The sequence below is a fragment of the Gouania willdenowi genome, chromosome 10, assembly GCF_900634775.1.
Source record: "Gouania willdenowi chromosome 10, fGouWil2.1, whole genome shotgun sequence".
Classification (NCBI taxonomy): domain Eukaryota; kingdom Metazoa; phylum Chordata; class Actinopteri; order Blenniiformes; family Gobiesocidae; genus Gouania; species Gouania willdenowi.
The window spans coordinates 9,132,009-9,151,600 of record NC_041053.1 but is presented as its reverse complement, the minus strand read 5'-3'; the positions used below and the strand labels follow the sequence as shown (position 1 = coordinate 9,151,600).

Sequence of the window (19,592 nt, the reverse complement as noted above, 5' to 3'; positions counted from 1 at the left end):
GAGAAAAGCAGTCCCCTTTAACTCGAACGGACGGATGGAGCTCAAACCTTCTACACTTTGTGGCAAGGAATAATAAAACATCAGGTCCATATGTAGTGCTATAAAGTTAGCCCATCAACAGTAAGGGTGCTTTCACACATATAGTCCGGGTGGACTTGGTGTGGTTGAGGCAGTGAATATGTAACATTGTTGCATTGTAATTTGGTCCGGTCCACATTCACACATTCTATTTTCCAAGCGCACCAAACTTTCTGAACGTCACACAGGTAAAACGGTCGGTCGTTTATTGGACAGAATACTTCAGCCTCCATAGATGTCATTCTGTCAGAAAAATGCATTTTCCAAAGGAAATCCTAAACCCCACCCCCCTACCCAGAAATGTAAATAATAATGATTAAAAATGACCCATGAACACAATGAGTGTGGAAATGGAGGAGCACTGGGTGTATGTGTATGTGTATATGTATGCGTGCTCATTGCCGTGACAACAGTTTGTGTGACTGTATTGTGCCGCTGCCGCGTCACTGACAGTTGTGCCAATATTTGGTCCCTCATCCGATGTTTTCCAAAGGAAATCCTGAAACAAACCCTGCAGAAATGTCATTTATAATAATTCACAATTACCCATAATCCCATGATCCCCAAAACCTGCACTAATGTGCTACATAAACACAACTGATGCCGCCGCTCCAACTCACACCTATCAGCGTTCCGAGGCGTCATGTCACCGGTAACTTACCGGTAAGGATGTATAATGTAAATGGACTTGATTTATAGCACTTTATTCCTACAAATTATAATATTTATCCAGTGAGTTTGTTAATTTGTCAGTCATGGACTTACTAACTTTGGCCCTGAACCCTGTCATCTTGTCCAGTGTTGATTGGCAACAAGGCATGCACGCAGCATGTTGCAGGGAGAACTGTCCGGATGTCTGTGCTTGCCGTTCGTGCTAGCTGCTACATGTTTAACATTGAGATGGTAGCTGAGGCTAGAAGAGCTCCAGTGATGAGCCAACTCATTCTTGCACAATTTGCACACAACTGGGCTTTCGTTTTCCATTCATATTAATAAGCCAAAATTAATGCCAACGAAGCTGAGAAACTTGGCAGTCTGCCTTCTTGTATTGCAGTCTGTGCATCAGTATTATGGGTATACCGGGAACTCTTGAAATGAGAAAAGTTGTGCGCTGTTTAACAGCGTTATTTTTTGTGTGTGACACAGTCACGCAATTTGACGCATTCTCACACCACACGCCACACTTGACAATTCTCACACTTATATTTCCCCATTCAGTACTCTTTTTAATTTTTTCATGATAATGAACTTTGGTCCTCGCGGTTGCCGTAGCTCAAGTAACTCTGATTGACTGACCGAGATAACCAATCCATGTCTCCTTGTGCCTAAATTTAACCAACAATGGCAGGCATCACACAATAATGAACCAATCAGAAGCAACGTAAGGCGGGTCTTGACGGGCCGTCACACCTCACACATGCTTTCAGAAAGAAAGTATTTCTAGAGGACAGCGATGCCGTCTGAGATGGTATGTAACTACCCAATTTTGTTCACTGGTTATATTGGTGTGTGTGTGTTATAGCGTTAGTTTACTCGTCTAAAAAAACAAACATTTTGCGTGTGTGTCTCTCTCTCACTCACGTTTGTATAAGGGTGTGCAATCTGACTGTATTAGATCATTAAGGATTAAAACATGAGATTGTAGAACTGTCTGTAAGTAACATTTTAACCCTCGCTGTACCGTGTCTGCATCATATGTCTGTGGTCTATGCACAGCACATTCAAAGGTTTTTTTCTCTGCCAAATCACACCATTACAGCATTACAGACACTGAAGACTTATTAAGTGCTTAAACAGGACAGAAGTACGCTAAACTGTGTGAAATGAGGTGTTCAAACACTGCTTCAAGTAGGATTTTATTAATATGAGTGTGTTACCTCAATAACAAATATAAATCTCTAGACTGATCTGCTGCTTTGTTGTGTAGCAAGTGTTGCTAATGCTAATGCTACACCACAGAACATGTCAGCCTTTTTGTTTGATGTTAATTGTACTTGGAACCAGTTTGATAAATTGCTTACATACAATTTAAAAAAAAATATTTGAAAATTACTTTGTCTTAAATGATCTTTTATTCCTTTTTTCCATTTAGGGCGATGGTTTTAAGTAGGTGAATTGGTTTGTTTTATTGAAAAACATCGTATTGTGATCGTGATTTTACAAAGAATAAATTGTGATGTGATTTTTTTTCCCCATATCGCCCACTCCTGTGTGTGTCTGTGCTAGACATTAACTTAAATGAATCAAAACTCTTGTTCAGCTACTAACAGTGTTATGAACACTGCTAGTAGCTGAATTGCACTTGTAGGTTATATCAGCATATATTAAACAAATGCCTCGTCTAATCTAAAGCTCATTTGAACTGTTCTTATTTGATTTGTTTTGTATGTAATAGTGTCTTTCTATGAACATTGAGTCTTCTGCTAAAACATTCATTCAATCAAAAATCACGTTTTTTACATGATTTGCTTTTTAATGACCTCCTTTTCTTTTGCAGACAAGGAGAGCTGAGATAAAGTTAGCACTGCCTTGGGCCACAGTGTTTTAAGTGGGAGCCCCCTGCCTCTGTCATCAAGACAATAAATCTGTGACAAACACCTACAATATGAGACATGTCCACAGCTAAATGATGGAGAGTTGGTTGAAATGAAATATTGACAAATGTATTTTTAAATGTATTTTGTCAACATTTTTGTTAGTTTTCATTTCTTTTTTTTCTACTTGTCTGCACATGCTATCAAATGTCAACACTACAAGAAGTGCAATTATTATGAGACAGCAATGCATGTTTTGTTATTGCAATAAATAAATTGATTTACTTTATTGCCTAATGGTGACCATCACCTGCCCTTGTTTTCATTTCTAATTGATTAAACTAGCATTAGGAGGCCACAGTGCAGGGAGACCCACTGGCATGGAGGTGAGGACATCAGTCTTAAAGTAGAAATCAACGTTAAAAAAGGACACTTTTTTTCGCCGCAACGCATCATGTCACAAAAGTCTCACTCTTGTCATTTTCTGAAACTTGGCAGCCCTGCTTTTAACAGAGCATGTTATATTACTGTGATGTTTCTGTTGGACTAACGTTAGCTTGTTCGCTCCTCTGAGGGAGGCACCTTTAAGTTTAGGTGACTGAGTGACAGGCGAGCTGATGTGGATACCCAATCACTGTGCTGTGTGTGGACATTGCTGTCTGTACGTGTCTCCCTCTTGTTTCATGTCTCCCGGTCCATTTTTGGTCTGTGTGTGTCCGTGTCTCCTTGTGTGCAGTTCTATCCCATACCTTTTCCCTGCGTGTGTGGCCGTGTCTGTGCGACGGGCGGCGGATCAGTGACAGCAACCTTTATTGGTCCACGACTGACAGGTGGTGATGTTGGTTTGTTTTCAGTGTTAAAGCCAGTTCTAAATAGTCAGGGGTTTAAGTTGTCGTCAGTTTGTCAGCATTTTGGTTTAACTGGAGGAGCGTGTCTGCATCCATGGGAAAGTCACAGGAGTAACGTCAGAGAGACTGCTGCCGGCTTCGCTTGGTCGTGACACTGATACAGAGACAAGGTTATTCATTTACTCGTGACTATTTACTTGCAAGACCTCGTGCAGGCCTCCGTGGAAACAAAGAGTGGTTTGGTCCAAGCCTACTTCTTCTATTTCCGGCAGAGTTGACGGTTCTCCAAGCCGTCAAGAATGCGCATTCAGCATCATTTGACGTCACATCTGCAGGACTGCGAGGGAAATACGGTCCCATAATTGCAACACAAAGTCTGTTCAAGGCAATAAGGAGAAATGTGTGTGGGCTCAGTATCTTTGGTTTTGAACGCATCATCATCCATTAGTATTAAAAGACTTGAAATTAATGTTTATTTTTTCGCAAATCTTGCCCTATGCTCCTTTAAAGTAACAGCCCTAAAAGAACAACAGTTCTCTGTTCATTTCTATACAATAAAAGAGCTTAAGAGGTCCCACATTGACTGTATTGAATCAGGGACAATATTTGTAAACTTTTAAAGAGTAATCCCGAAACCATTTTTTTGTTATGTATTTGGTATGAAGTAGTGCTTTTGATTGATCCTAGTCCAACTCTTAACATTGTAGTCAAAGTATTTCAATTTGGTGAATTTAGTTGTAAATTGTCAGAGTGACTACCCAGCTATTACAATTGAATTTTGCTATTGGCTGAGAACAACATTCTGTGATGTCATTTGGCGTCTTGCATCACGAGCTAGCACTGTTGGCCCCGCCCCTCCAACAAAAGCTGGTCAGAAGGACTGTTTCCTGCACTCTCAGCTCTCAGTAAGCATTGATTGGCAGCCCCATGTGGACTGTGTTCAGGTGTAACAATGTTAGTGACTGTGCATTTAAAAAAATTTTTTCTAAAAGTGTCTTATGAAGTTGGCCTTGAATTGGAGGGTCTGTCATTTTGTAACATTGACCAACCATGGTTTATAGCGGTAATGCACGAGTTACAAGTTTCAAAAAGTTCCAGATCTTATTCATCAAATGTGTTCCAAAACTTAGGTGTACAGAGACAGCCAATAGAGTGTCCAAGTTCAATGACACACAAATACACTTCTTTTACAAATCCTAATTCTACACACAAGGATTGACACACACACATGGATAAAGGTACAGACACATGGAATGTATTACGCACACAAATAGTTTTGTTACAATAATGGCCCCATAAGCAGGTGACCTAATGTCTCACAAGTAGATCACAGAGATAAATATTAACTCATTCAGTGCCATTGATGAGATAATTTATAATTTCAAATCCAAACGCTCAGTGCCATTGACTAGAACTCGTTTTATCACAGAGATTACTAGAATACACCCTGGTGGAGGTCCCTCATCAATATCTAAACTGTTGTGTGAGGTAGTGACCAACTGGTGCCTGAAGGTGCAGCAGCAGTACACCTTTCGATGTGAGATCAGCCACTGATGCTACCATTATCTAAGGAGGAAGATGCAGGGACGAGGGAGATTATGGTGCTATGAAGTGATATTGTGAAGTATTCAGCAGCTCACAGCACCACATACTAACACAGAACATGGGTGGACCTGAGTAGATTATCGATAATGTTGCAATTGTGAGATAAAACCATCGGGAGGAAGAGGATACAAAATACACTAAGCAAAAAAGCACTGACAGATTTCTTTTAGAAAAAGCCTGTTTTCTCAGCTTTTTGCTTTGAAACTGGCGATTTGTGTAAAACTTGCTCTATTCAACTGCTAATTACAGAAGAACTAAACAAGGTACAAATTTTTTTTTTTTGATGAAAGTAGAGACTTTAATCTTTCAGAAATTGGGGCCTCATTTATAAAAGTGTGCCTAGGTAAGCACACTTCAGCTGGCATACTCTAAAAATCTTTTTTTTATGATTTATAAACAATGGCGCACGTATGTCCCATGCCTTTTTCCTTTTATAAATCACAATCAACTCGAAGGTTGGCGCACGTGAAGAAACACCTTGCTCTGCCCATTTGGTTGCCCATAAAAGGTCAGGTGAACGCCCTAAATGAATATTCACTAATACGAATTTCACGGTGGACCGAATGGGAAAAACTACTGTGGCCTAAAACAGCTTCTACATGCTGAGAAAACACGAGCAAATGAAACTAATTTCACTCAATGTGAAGTGGAGGTATTTGTTGAGGTGGACACACGCAGGAGAGCGTAATTAGGTGACAGTGAACATAACAAATGATAAAAAGCGAGATTGCCTTGCGTTGCCTCATCAGACTGTGACAGGTGAAAAATAAACAATCACACATAAAAGCGGAGGAGAAAATGTGAATCACTCTCCATAGGAAGAACATCTATTCAACAGGTGGAGGAAAGAGCACCGGAGCTCAGCCTCATATAAAGCTGGAGGAGCAGTGGAGATTGAGGATCCCCTCTGTGTAACAGAGGTGGGACACACACACAGATGCACTATATATGCGCCATAAACATGGGATTAAACTCCGCACTGCAGCCTCTTCCTCTCTCCCACAGCACCTCATCCTCACGGGGGTTCTGCCACGTGCACCTCGTCCTACATCAGTGCCAAATAAGCCATTGTGCGCCTTTACTCATTAGAGTGTGTTCCTTTTTATAACAGCTACATGTGTTGCAGCCAATTGATCGGCAGTTTTGCGCAATGATCATGTGATTTTGATTACAATTATTCTGATTATTAATATAAAACTGTATTTGTAGGCGCGCGCATGTCACTCACTCCCTGTGGGCGTCAGTATCATTTTTTCCTCCTCCATTTTTTGCAAATGCATCCTTCAAATAATGTGTTGTGAAATGTTCAATGTGTTCGATTATTTAACACAAATTCTATTAATTTCACAGAGTTGTCATTCATTTCATCCTTCTCCTGTTGGTGTCGGAGTTTGAATTCCCAATTCTCATGATTTTGTGTGTGCGGCAGGAGCTGCTGTGGAGGTGCGCACATTACCTCGCCAGGATTTTTTTTATAATCCCAAACTTTGCTTATATGTGACATATGTTTTCTTTTGTATGTACGCAGCATTTATAGATGAAGCCCCTGGTGTTAGATTGTCATAGTAAAAAGTATTCTGTGGGTCTTTGTCTGGCAATGAATGAGTTAAATATGAATACCCAGAGCTGTAAAGAGTGAGAGTAGCAACAACTCCGTTCACTCCAATGGTTCATGGAGCCTACAATTGTTCCGGAAGTGAGCAGTTGGCTATTGCAGCGCATTGAAAATAGAGAGGTTTAGACAGTTTGTGATACAGTTTGTGATGCAGTTTGTGATGCACTTTTGAATTTAAAGATGTTGAAATAATCATATATATTATTATTATTATTATTATTATTATTATTATTATTGTTATTATTATCAGCGTATCTAAACTCATTAATGTGTGCATTAAAGCATGATAGTGGATTATCCCCCGCTAAACTAGTAATTAAGGCAGCGTTTTTCAAACTTTTTTGAGCCAACGTACGTCTTTTCATTGAAAAAAAAATCCCAAGGCACAACTACAACCAAAAATGAAAAAAAAAAACAAAACAAAAAAAACAACAACTTTGTAGCAAATATTAACAACATACTGTCATTCTAATTAAAGTGTCTTGAATAGGAATCAAAATAAACACAAAGAAAAGATTTTATGTTGCTTCATATTTCTACTTTCTAATGAAAAAAATTAACACTGTGCACAAGTGTTTTTAATAGGAATCAAATAAACAACAGCAACAAAAAAAATCTGTTTATTTTATATTATTTTGCCAGAGCAGAAGATGATATACCTGTATTTATTTTTTTCAAATACAAAGTGTAATTAACGATTTGCAGTGATTCTTATTAAACAAAGTCTTTAATACAAATATAAAACAAAACATTAAATATGATTAGAACTACAATTAAACCTTATTCTGTTAAATAATATTTTGTTTTACACAATGTATTTATTATATTACGTAATTCTATATTACATTTATACAATGTATTATTAACAAAACAAAAAGTAGACAGTGAAGTTATTCTGAGTTTGTAAATATTATGTTTTCATGTGTATATAGTGTTATGAAGGGCAGGGTTGCATACAAATTGTAAAAAGAAAGATTTAATTCAATGTATTTGCAATGGATTTAACGTTGGCCTTAACTATGTCAAAAAAGCAGGTAAACTAGCCGTTAACACTAATCTTTAAAAATAATTCACGTTAAGAAAAAAATGATCTATGGAACTACATAAATATACACTATATTATATATACACAAACATATGACGGTGTACAGTATAAATAATGTAAATCAATGCAGTTATTGACGACAAATTATCGAAACATCCCAGTTATGTCAACGGATTCTAATTGCCCGCCGGTAACTTCCAGAACAAATTGAGTCTACATGAATCACGTGGCAGTCAAGCACTTTGGACTTCTGTTGTCGCTACTCTGTTTCTAAACGGCTCTGTGAATACCGATAAGGACTAAACCCTCAAATCTGTGTTTTGGGATCATATGTCCATGTCATTATTCCCATAAAATAGATGGCTGAGTATCTATTGGAAGTGTGCCAAACGGAAATGTGTAATTTCAGTGTTACCCTCACGGCTTCCGAAAATCATCTGAAATATAAAATATCAAATTAATAACATCTGAGCAAAATGTTGTTAGACCATGACTTGGGTCTGTTTGCCAGTGGCTTCATGGTGAGGTACTTTGACTCTGAGCTTGTGGACTTACCAGGAAAGCATGTCTGCAGGTGTTCAGTTAGGGCCTCTTGAGTGACAGGCTTGTGGGCGGAGTTCATGGCAGAGATAGCCAATAGCAAAACCTCTCCAGAGGGATGAACTGCGACTGGCTAATGGGGGACATACTGATGGGTGACACATCACCTGTGGGAAAAAACAAACAGAAATGATACAAACATTATTTAGTTACCCAACAAATCATTCATGTTTAGCAATTATGGCTGACGTAACTAATAGTTAAAAAAAGCTTAAACTGTAATATAGTCAGTCGTTGACACTAAACTAAACAAAAGTAAAACAGGATCAAATAGTGGTATCAAATCAATCTTTCCTTCAAAACTGCAGCATTTTCATTTTCCACGTACATCTCACACTACTTCCACATGTACAGGACGTACATCTCACACTAATTCACATGTACAGTACATACATCTCACACTAATTCCACATGTACAGTACATACATTCTCACACTAATTCCACATGTACAGTACATACATCTCACACTAATTCCACATGTACCGTACGGACATCTCACTAATTCCACATGTACAGTACGCACATCTCACTAATTCCACATGTACAGTACATACATCTCACACTAATTCCACATGTACAGTACGTACATGTCACACTAATCCACATGTACAGTACGTACATCTCACACTAATTCCACATGTACAGTACGTACATCTCACACTAATTCCACATGTACAGTACGTACATCTCACACTAATTCCACATGTACAGTACGCACATCTCACTAATTCCACATGTACAGTACATACATCTCACACTAATTCCACATGTACAGTACGTACATGTCACACTAATCCACATGTACAGTACGTACATCTCACACTATTCCACATGTACAGTACGTACATCTCACACTAATTCCACATGCACGTACACTACCTGTCAAAAGTTTTAGAAAACCCTCATTTTTCCAGTTATTTATTGCAATTCAAGTCATGCAAGTCCAATGAATAGCTTGAAATGGTACAAAGGTAAGTACTGAACAACCAGAGGTAAACAAAAAAAAGGTTTTGGTTACCGAAAACTGAAAATATTGTACATTTGAGAATTAGACAAACTAGTGCAGTACCCGTCAGAAGTATGTATTTATGTGGGATGCTCATGAGCATCAGCTGAACAGTATTGTTCATAGATTCAATGATTTCTTTTTCAACTCAAAATGCTTATTTGTTCAATACTTTCATTTCAGAGTGCAATGACACAATAAATTTAATAATTTTCAGTAAAAAACTGGAAAAAGTGTGGTGTTCTAAAACTTTTGACCGGTATTGTACATCTCACACTACTTTCTACATGTACAGTATGTACATCTCACACAAATTTCATGTTCACGCAAATCTCACACTAATTCCATGTGCACATACATCCCACACTAAACACGTGCATGTGCAGCTTTATTCTGTTTTCAGCATTTCAATGCCACTCCTGAACAGACTTAAAAGTAGCAAAACACTAACTGATCTAAAATTCCAAAAACATTCCAAATTTTCAGAGGGAACTCATCTCTGATAAAATCCAGTGGATTGCATTATATATGGACTACATCTGGGTCAAATCGTAACTGAACAGCCACTCATGGAGTGTAGAGCCTCTGGAGGGGGCTATGCTTTAGTTAGCATTAAACAAACTAAAACGCTTTCAGAAAAAGGTATTTTAAATTACCTTTATAAAAATAAGGAAAACCAATCCCATCCATGGGGATGGAAAACAGAGCTGCCGGGTCTCTCATTCAGTGGTTCTTTCTGCATTAGTGGATGCTGCTGTGTTGCATTCCTCTGTACAAACTAAATAGAAATGTAAAAACTAGAGGTGGGACTCAATTAAAGAAATTTATCTAATTGTAATTAGTGACTTTGTAAATAAATAATCTCAATAAATCTAAATTATTTGCTTAATATTTGACACGAGATGCAACATTTTCCAATTTTAAATGTATTTTGGTATATAACTGAATGAATGAAAACCATAAATGAGCTGAAACAACAAAATTGTGTTTTTCCATCACTGAGTGCCAACATAATGTACAATATGAATAAAAATATTATGATTGCATTGTTCACAAAGCACAAACTTAAATTTAAAGGTCCAGTATTATGCTTTTCACTCATCTCTAATTGTTCAAAGAACCCCAACAACATAGTATTTGAAGTATATTTACCACAAAGAAGTAAACTCTTAACTATCACTTAAGTCAGCTGTTTCAAACACTCACATGAGCTGCTACGTCACTTTGTTGTCATCCTCACCTTTTCTAACCACAGGAATAGTCTATTTAGGACGATAGTGCATTGTTTTGTCCAACCACTGCGTCACATTGGGTCATAAATACGTCAGATCATCCCATGAAGGCGATACAAGGTGATATAACGGCTACTAAAAGTGAAAGTGATTGTGAGCGCTCTTTGGTTTATTTATATACTGGATTATCTATATACTGAACGTAAATATATTAACTGTAATATCAACCTGCCTTTACTTTGTTTTACCTGAGGTAGTTTTTGAAGGAGGAGCTCACATTCTTACGTAGGGTAGGAGGAGCAAGGATTGTCAGGAGTAATTTCTGTTCTGATCATAACGTGAGAGAATTGCAACTCAACTGGAGCTGACTTTTTTACACAATGTGGAATAGCAAGGGAGGGAGGAAACAGAACTTTTTAAACTTTGGCCCTCTGAAAGACGCTTAAGGATTTTTTCATAATACTGCCTCTTTAAGTAAGTTATATTCATGCTTTTCAAGATTTTTTTTGGTAAACTTCCTAAAACAAATGTGTGTTTTGTGTATAAAAATAGAACATTCCAGAGAAGTATAAACTGAAAAGTGCAAAATAGTTACAATATCTGTAGAATAAAATAAACAGACCGTCGTGAGACAGGTTAGTTTTACCCTACTAATGATGTGTTGTTGCAATAGTAATCCTGCTCTGACTGATAAAGCTGATGAATTAATTTACCAGCCTGTCATTGCCCGATCTCAATAGATCTCAGAAGCTAAGCAGTTTAGGCCTGGTTAGTAGTGTGATGGGAGACCACTGAGAATTCCAGGTGCCAAGTGGGGGACAGTTGCTCCAGTGTTATCTGTCTTTGTGTCCTTAAGCAAGACACTTCACCCACATTGCCTGGTGTGTGAGTGAGTTTTGGTGGTGGTCGGAAGGGTCGATGGAGCACTATGTCAGCCTCACTTCCATCAGACTGCCCCAGGGCAGCTGTGATTACAATAGTAACTTACCACCACTAAGTGTGGAGTGAAAAAATAATGTCATGTAAAGCGCTTTGAGTGACCAATAAAAAGTTCTATATAATCATATTAATAAAATCCTACTTTAAGCAGTGTTTGAATGCCTCATTTCACACAGTTTAGACAATCATATCCTTTACAAGATAAAATGTTACTGCTTTGGTTACATTAGGCCACAGAGACCCTTTTATTAATCACTAGCAGCACAATAACAACATTTTGTGTCACTTTTGATTTTTTCATTCATTAAGGCTGAAATGTGATCAAATTATGTAGTGTTGCTTTTTTCAGGGCAGCTCTGAGTTGTTAAAAGTAGTTTTTAAAGTAAATCACAGTTCGTTTTTTTAGATGATAAACTAACGTGCACGCACGCACAGACACATACAGCAATATAAACAGTGAACAAAAGTGGGTAGTTACATACCATCTCAGACGGCGTCTGACTTCTAGAAACACTTTCTTTCTGAAAGCATGTCGACAACTCAGTGCATGATGTGTGAGGTGTCAATAGAGACCAGCTCATCAAGACCCACCTTACGTTGCTTCTGATTGGTTCATTATTGTGTGATGCCTGCTGTGGTTGGTTAGATTTAGTCACAATGAGACAGTTACTCGAGCTACGGCAAGCCACGAGGAACAAAGTTTATTATCATGAAAAAAAATTAAAAAGTACTGAATGGGGAAATATAAGCGTGAGAAATGTCAAGTGTGGCATGAGATTGCGTCAAATTACGCGACTGTCACACTCAAAGCGTGAAGCTTGGCAGCTCTGATAGCAGTTGATAAGTTGGGTCAGACGATGCTATCTGTAGCAGCGCTTCTCGCCCCGCCCACATCCTCTACCACAGAGAGTGGTCGACTGTCCACTACAATAATTTATCCACTGACTTTGTTCATTTTTCACTCGACTTAATAATTTTGTCTCTGAACTCTGTCTGAGTGTCCAGTGTAGATCGGAGACACTGTCTGCTCCACTGGGACCGTTGTCCCTGCTAGCTTCTACATGTTAGCATTGAGCTGCTAGCTGCTACATGTTTAGCACTGAGGGGCTAGCTGAGGCTAGGTGATCAACAAACTCTTTCTTGCACAATTTGCACACAACTGGGCTTTTGTTTTCCATCCAGTGTTTTAACTAAAATTAACATCCACGAAACACAGCAATGACTTCTCTGGTTCTACTGTTTCTTGTTGTGGGGTCTGTGCATCAGTATTATGAGTACACCGAAAACTAGTGCAATGAGAAAAGTTCTGTGCCGTTCGGAGTGCAAAAAAAGCCATTAACTGCATTATTATCAAATAGTGTGTTGTTTTTCTGTAACTAATTAACCGCATTTAACATGTTAAAGTCACAGCCCTAGTAAAAACCTGTAGTTTTTACATTTTGTTCTTCATATAGATGGCAGAGGTAGTAGCTACATACTGTTGGTCTGCAAACACAAGTATAGGCATTATTAATGCTTTTAGGTTCAAGGACATTAAATGTTCCCCCTAACTCAATAAAATGTGTTTTTTAATAAACAATTTAAGGTGGAATGATTTATTGTATGACAACATATAACAATACAAAATTGTTATTTTAAGTTCATGCACAGATAAGTGTTTTTTTTAGGAATGTCATGATGACACAATTTAGTTTTAATTTCTCTGTTTTTGTGTTCTATTAGCAGAGCGACACTTTAAAGATGAAAAAAATGGTCCTATTCATTGGATTTTTTATATTCCTATCGAGACGAAAAGGTCATACCCAGAGTAAGTATGTAAGTATGCCTAGAGTTAAAGTCAAAGAAAAAGATGGCAATTTTTCAAACTGCATTTTTTTGTGTTCTTTTTACTTTCCAAAATATTGTATCATTAATATTGTTTATTGAAATTGCAGATAGAAATGCTGTGAAGTGCTGTCTAAAAGACAAACAAAGCTCTACTCATTAACTTTATGGTTATGGAGTGAAGGTTGATGCTATGTAGTGTAAGCATGTATTTTGGTGTACTGTGTAATGTATTTTTACTATGATTGTAGCTTATTGGCCTGATGTGATGATTGTGTTTTTGTATTTGTGTTGTGTTGCATTGTACGGTGTGCTGTTAGCATGTGTAATATTTACATTTATGTAAAATCCCAACTAGGGACAAGAGTTTGAAATTAGCATCAGTTGTAAACTCTTTGGCTCTATTGTAAATGTCATACTAACGTACTCCTCGTATTAAGTTTGACGTCAAAATGATTGTGTTCACATAGATGACATTAAAAGATTTGAGTACACAAAAAATACCCAGATGTTTACTATATGGGAACATTTTGTAAGAGTGCACTGTGGGAACACTAGTCATACTCAACCGTCCCATGATGCATTGCGAGCGGAATGTAAAATCGTCCCGGCTAAAAATCAAACATTCCCTTTACAAAACAAAAACATTAGTTAAAAACCATTGATTTTTTCAAGTTTTTTTAGTTTTTTAATGCTGGTAAATAGGGATCTTGTTTTGAAGTTAATACGAAGTTTTGTCAGTAGTAAATGGCGGACAATATGGAATCTCTAAAATGTGTGAATGCAATGTGTCTACATGCGTTTTATGGATCAAATGAGCAAATGTTGATATTCTACTTGGTCACTTTCTCACTTAAAATATTTTCAGAACTTTCAAAGGTGGAGAATAAACAGAAATATTTAGCCTCAGTTCGCTTCAGGTTTTCTTTAGTTGTAGGTTTTAAATGCATCTTGGGAAACTTGGAAGTATACTTCAGTGGGAATGCTTATCAAGTTTCCCAAAATGCATTGGAACCTACAAGGACAGAAACCTGAAGCACACTGAGGCTAAATATCTCTGTTGATTCTCCACCTTTAAAAGTTCTGAAAACATTTGAAATGAGAAAGTGACCAAGAGAATAGCAACATGTGCTCATTTGATCCATAAAACTATCCACATTTCATGCCAACATTTCGGAGACCCAGCATTGTGCTACCGACAAAACGTCTGGTTAACTTCAAAACAAGAGCCTTACTAATAGAAGACAAGAAGAGATGCTCGCAATAAATTATGTAGCGGTTGAGTATGACTAGTGTGCCCCCTGTGCATACTTCCAAAATGTCCCCATATAGTATACATTTCTAATATACTCAACCTTTAAATACTATCTAATGTGAACACACTACATACTAACTTTGACGTCAGACTTAGTATGCAATTTCGATCACAGCTAGGAACTTGTGAAAGTGACAGCCTTACCCGTCTCTGTTGCTTTCCAGTTTCCAAAAAAACCCCTTAAGCACCGTTTCAAAGAAAAACGGCCGTTACTTTGACAGTGTTCAAAAACAGGAATGAATGGAGGAGAGGACATTGGCTCAGGTGAATGTAGAGAAACATTGGAGTGTGAGGCCTGGGAAGGACGGACCATTGATTGTCCATGTCTCTCTCACTGCAGTGGTAGTAAACAATCAGGCCGCCTCCTTTGTCCACAGGACTAAACCACACCCCCTCCTTTTGTCATGCTCTCCCTTTTCTCTACCCTCCCTCCCTCGCTCTCCCACCATTTCTTTCCATCCCTAAAATTCTCACGCTTTTGTTGGATCACGGCTATTGCTGTACTATGCTCTCCATGTCTGCATTTACTCCCTCCTTCGCTCTGTTTGTGTGTTTCCTCTTCCTCTCTATGACGCTACAGCACTGTGGCTAGCAGCGGCTAACAGGTTGGCAGATAAAAGAGTGAGTGAGACAGGCGTAAAGGCAGACAGACAAATGGACGGGAGTGAACAGCCTTCATACCTCAGGTTACAGTGATCCACTTGTGTAGAAAAAGAGTCCAGCCGAATATGTGAGGCCGACAGCTCCTGCTTTCACTGCATATGTCCCTCACACACACACACACTCAGTGAGCGGCTCATCCCACACACACACACACACACACACACACACACACACACACGCACACACACACACACACACACACACGGCTCCTCCCCCTCTTCTCACACAGTCAGGCGTAGTCTACCCCCTCCTCCTCCCCATTTACACATGCACACAGCATTCAGTCAGGGGCTACCCACAATCCTCTGCGCCACACAAAGACAAGGGGGTGTGACCAATCACAAGAAGCCTCACTCTGCTCCCATGTTCTACCTCCCTTGCTCACCATATAATGCTTTCTGACACAGAAGCTTGTGGGCGGGCTAACAGGAGGTTGCCATGACTACGCATCCCCAGTCGCTCCTATACACAGCCATAGATGCACATGATGTACTTACAAGGTTCTCTTCCTTGGTATGCACTACACAGACAGAGACAGACAGAGAGAGAGCGTTGCAGTGCAGAGAGAGGGAGCGAGCTGTGCATGGCTGCAGCTGGGTTCTGGTGTGACCCACTTAGAACACTAAAGCTCCATGTAGGGCACCCATACAATCACTGAACGAAAGCGTCCAACAGTGAAGAAGCACAAATAGCTCTGCACCACGTCCTAGCCTGTTTCTGACACTCTGCTCTGTGTGTTTGGACTGCTAAACGTGAAGTATAAAACACAGCAGCCTGTAGAGCTGCACTGCTGTCCTGTTATGGAACATCACAACACAGCGCAAGACTGGCACACAATGAAGGATATGAAGCTTTACCAATAAACCTAAAAACTACACATGCAAAGATGCAGCATTAATTAGATCTGTTTCAAAATCTCTCTGGTTATCTTTCATTTTCAAGTAGAAATTGACAATATCAGCCGATATTTTCATGGAATGTATATAATATTGGTCGACATTTCAATTCTTAGGTTAATACCTGCAGTGCAGTGGTTCCCAAACTTTTCACAGTCCCATAAACCTTTAGACATTTAACCTGAAGCCATGTACCCCCTACTCTTGCAAACTTAAAAAAACATAATGTGAGCTTGAATTCCCCTTTAACACAGAATAAAAATTAAATCCTCTTTAAACTGACCTTGTAAACACCTTATTCTGAATGATATTGGCCATTCCGAATAATACTTAAATCCAAATTAAGTGGCTGGTTTATCCTGATTTTAATACCGAATTGAAAAATTCCTCAATCTTGTATACGTTTAATTCCGCTTTAAATTAATTCCAGTCATTCTGAGCATACTCGTCCTGTCGCAATGATGCGCTGGTGACGACCCAATGGTGGGTCGCGCAAGATTTTATTTGGGTTGCCAAAAAAATTTGCCATATTACTTACAGGGGCAGATTCACTAAGATCTGAAATAAAGGATGGTAAACCAGTTGCGTCCCTAAATCCTTTAGTGACGCAGTTTCCTCATTTGCTGCGAGGAATTCACTAAGATTGCAGCAATGATGAACGCACATGCAGAAGACTGTCCTATTTAAATGAGCATTTTGCTCATTCAATGTGGAGAGGTGAGTGTACAGAAGCACAAAATGAAATTTGAATAGGCAGATGTGGACTTGTCTGTCTGCTGCACAAACATTAAATAATGGAGAAAACTAATTAATTTTTACACAACAACTTTAAAATCTAATGATATTTTTCCCCCTAATTTAAAGGGGACATATCATGGTTTTAAATCCTTCCATTTTACATATAAATCATACAGTTGTGGTCTATATAAAGCGGAACTGCAATGCTTGGGTCTGAATTCCTCATTATTATAGCTCCACAGGCCCCTTTTCTACCCCTTTTCTGATGTGCTTCTGAGAGCAACTCGTTTTGGTGCGGCCTCTTTAAATGCAAATGAGACACTTCATACCCTGCCCCGTCTCCAGGTTGCAGAGGTGATACTTGGTTCAACTCCACCCTGCTCAGCTATTTTTGTAGTTTGATAGAAGAGATACGGCTATGTAGTGGCGCATAAACTTTTTATTCAGAGGATATTTACAAAATGTCAACAACAGAAGACTTGTCCATCCAGCCTTACATGTTCGAGCCAGAGTCTGACCCAGCGGAGCGAGATGAAAATGAAGATGATGAACCTGCAGAACCCTAACAAGTGAGCTAACACAAGCACCGAGCTAACGATAGCGCCAAGCTAACGTCATGAAATGCATTTTAATACAGTCTTTTCGGAGACAAAAACGGCAAAATGAAATGACTAATGAAAACTTTAGACTTAAATTAAATCACGTAGGCCATATCATCAAGGATCTAAAACGAGCACACAGCGCTAACATATAAAGTCTGAAGACAGTGCAACTGCTAATGCTAACAAAACAATGACAGGGGCGTCTTATCTCACTTTTTAGCATTATTTACAGCTTATCGAAGTGCTCTGTTCATCGTCTCCAAAGATAGAAGAAATTGAACCCTCAATCAGACAAAGTCTTTCGGCAAATCCTTCTTTATACTGGTGGAGGTCGCTGAAGCAGTCATCCTTGAAGTGCTTTGCGCACACAAAAATGACCTTACCCAAAGATGTGGGTACATTTCCGTGTAAAATAAAACTCAACCAGGCACTTTGAAAAGGTTCTGATGCTGGGAAACGGTGTAATGAAGCGTGTGGGTTACTACAGTACATCCAGCAACTGAACATTTTGACTTATCCTCTCGTAACTTCGGCATCCTTGAGCTTGGACTACAAAATAAAAGCGAGAAATAAAAATGGCGGATTGCTCAAAGTGTTGGGCCTGGAGTCGATGTCCTAATTTGGCAGTTCCGCTGCAAATACTGTGACGTAATAATTCAAAAAACATAATAGAGAATAGAAAAATCGAAACAGATTGAAAAATATGACCAAAACAGAATATAAAGATATCTACGGAGCACCTGAAGAGACTAATTTGATTTTTTCTGTACTTCTAAACACTCTAAATATACAACAAAATGCATTTAAAAGCTAAAAAAGTGGATTTAGCATGATATGTCCCCTTTAATGTACCTGCTCCATCAAGTCCTGTAACTTTGCTCTGATCAGTCCATGAAAAACAGGCAGATTTGGACAGAAACAAACCTATTGATCTCCTATTGATCTGAGTTAATACAGCAACACACAGTCAATCAGTCAGCACCATTTGAAGATGATCTACTGACCATCATCCAGCAGGTCTGAGCTCTTGAGTAGCGATGTGTCACCTCAATCTCATATGTCAACATTGTGCCATCACTGCGTAAATTACGCATCTGATCAGCTGATTCTGGCATGATGCTCCTTCCATCAACGCGACACGAGAGTTTGACGGTCAAAACATCACTCTATGGCAAGCCAAAAGGGCCAAAAATCGCATTGATTTTGACGCATTGACATGTAAAAAGTACGCGTTTAAACTCGCAATTCAACGCGTCGACACGTAAAAGATGTGCGTCATGTCACAAATTACACGCGTGTAATACTCTCGTTAATTTGATTTCGACGCGTTCAAACGTAAAAAGCTCACGTTGCGGAATTTGATTTCAACGCATCGACCAACTATGGTAATAAATCCCACTAGCTCCACCTTCCAAAAACAGACCACTGAGAATGATCACTGATCCACAGACCCTCAACACTACAAAATGTAGGGTAAAGCTTTTGCCAATTATTCTGCTTGATTAGCCATTTACAAGACGTTTACCAAATAATCCATCCATTAAATATATTATTTAACTGCAGTTATAATATTTATAATATATAATCTAATAGACTCCTCTGCAGTAATAAATGTAGGCTATGTGAACCAGCCATGTGCTGCCATCTCGTTACATAAATCAAAATAGCCTTTCAAAAGGTCTAAACATACGTTTATACATTTACTTTAATTTAAGTTATATCAAATCTCTTGTCGTTACATACAAAGTAGCAATATAAAAATGTTTTCTTACTTTACCCTGACTTTGAAAACAGTCAGTGGCCATATGTTAAGATGAGACATAGAAATTACTTGTATATACAGTTATAACCTTATGTCTTTTTTGTTCCCCGTAAGTTATATTTAACTATAATGATGATAATTTTTTCCTCAAATAATTGCAAACAGTGATAAAACAGAGTAAATATGCAGTTAAATCACATATACATGTAACTTTAATTGTAACTAGTAATATATTACCACTTTTCACTTTTGTAATGAGTTACACATTACCTCACTCACGGTGATGGCG

At 38.5% G+C, this 19,592-nt stretch overlaps 1 protein-coding gene across 1 annotated transcript in view; it reads right to left on the bottom strand.

Moving 5' to 3' along the window:
• Positions 1-19,592, bottom strand: part of stox2b (storkhead box 2b) — a 77,039-nt gene that overhangs the window by 9,682 nt on the left and 47,765 nt on the right. The window contains 2 exon segments of the mRNA XM_028459809.1: positions 8,281-8,379; positions 8,382-8,432. Coding sequence (XP_028315610.1) covers positions 8,281-8,379; positions 8,382-8,432 — 150 coding nt within the window.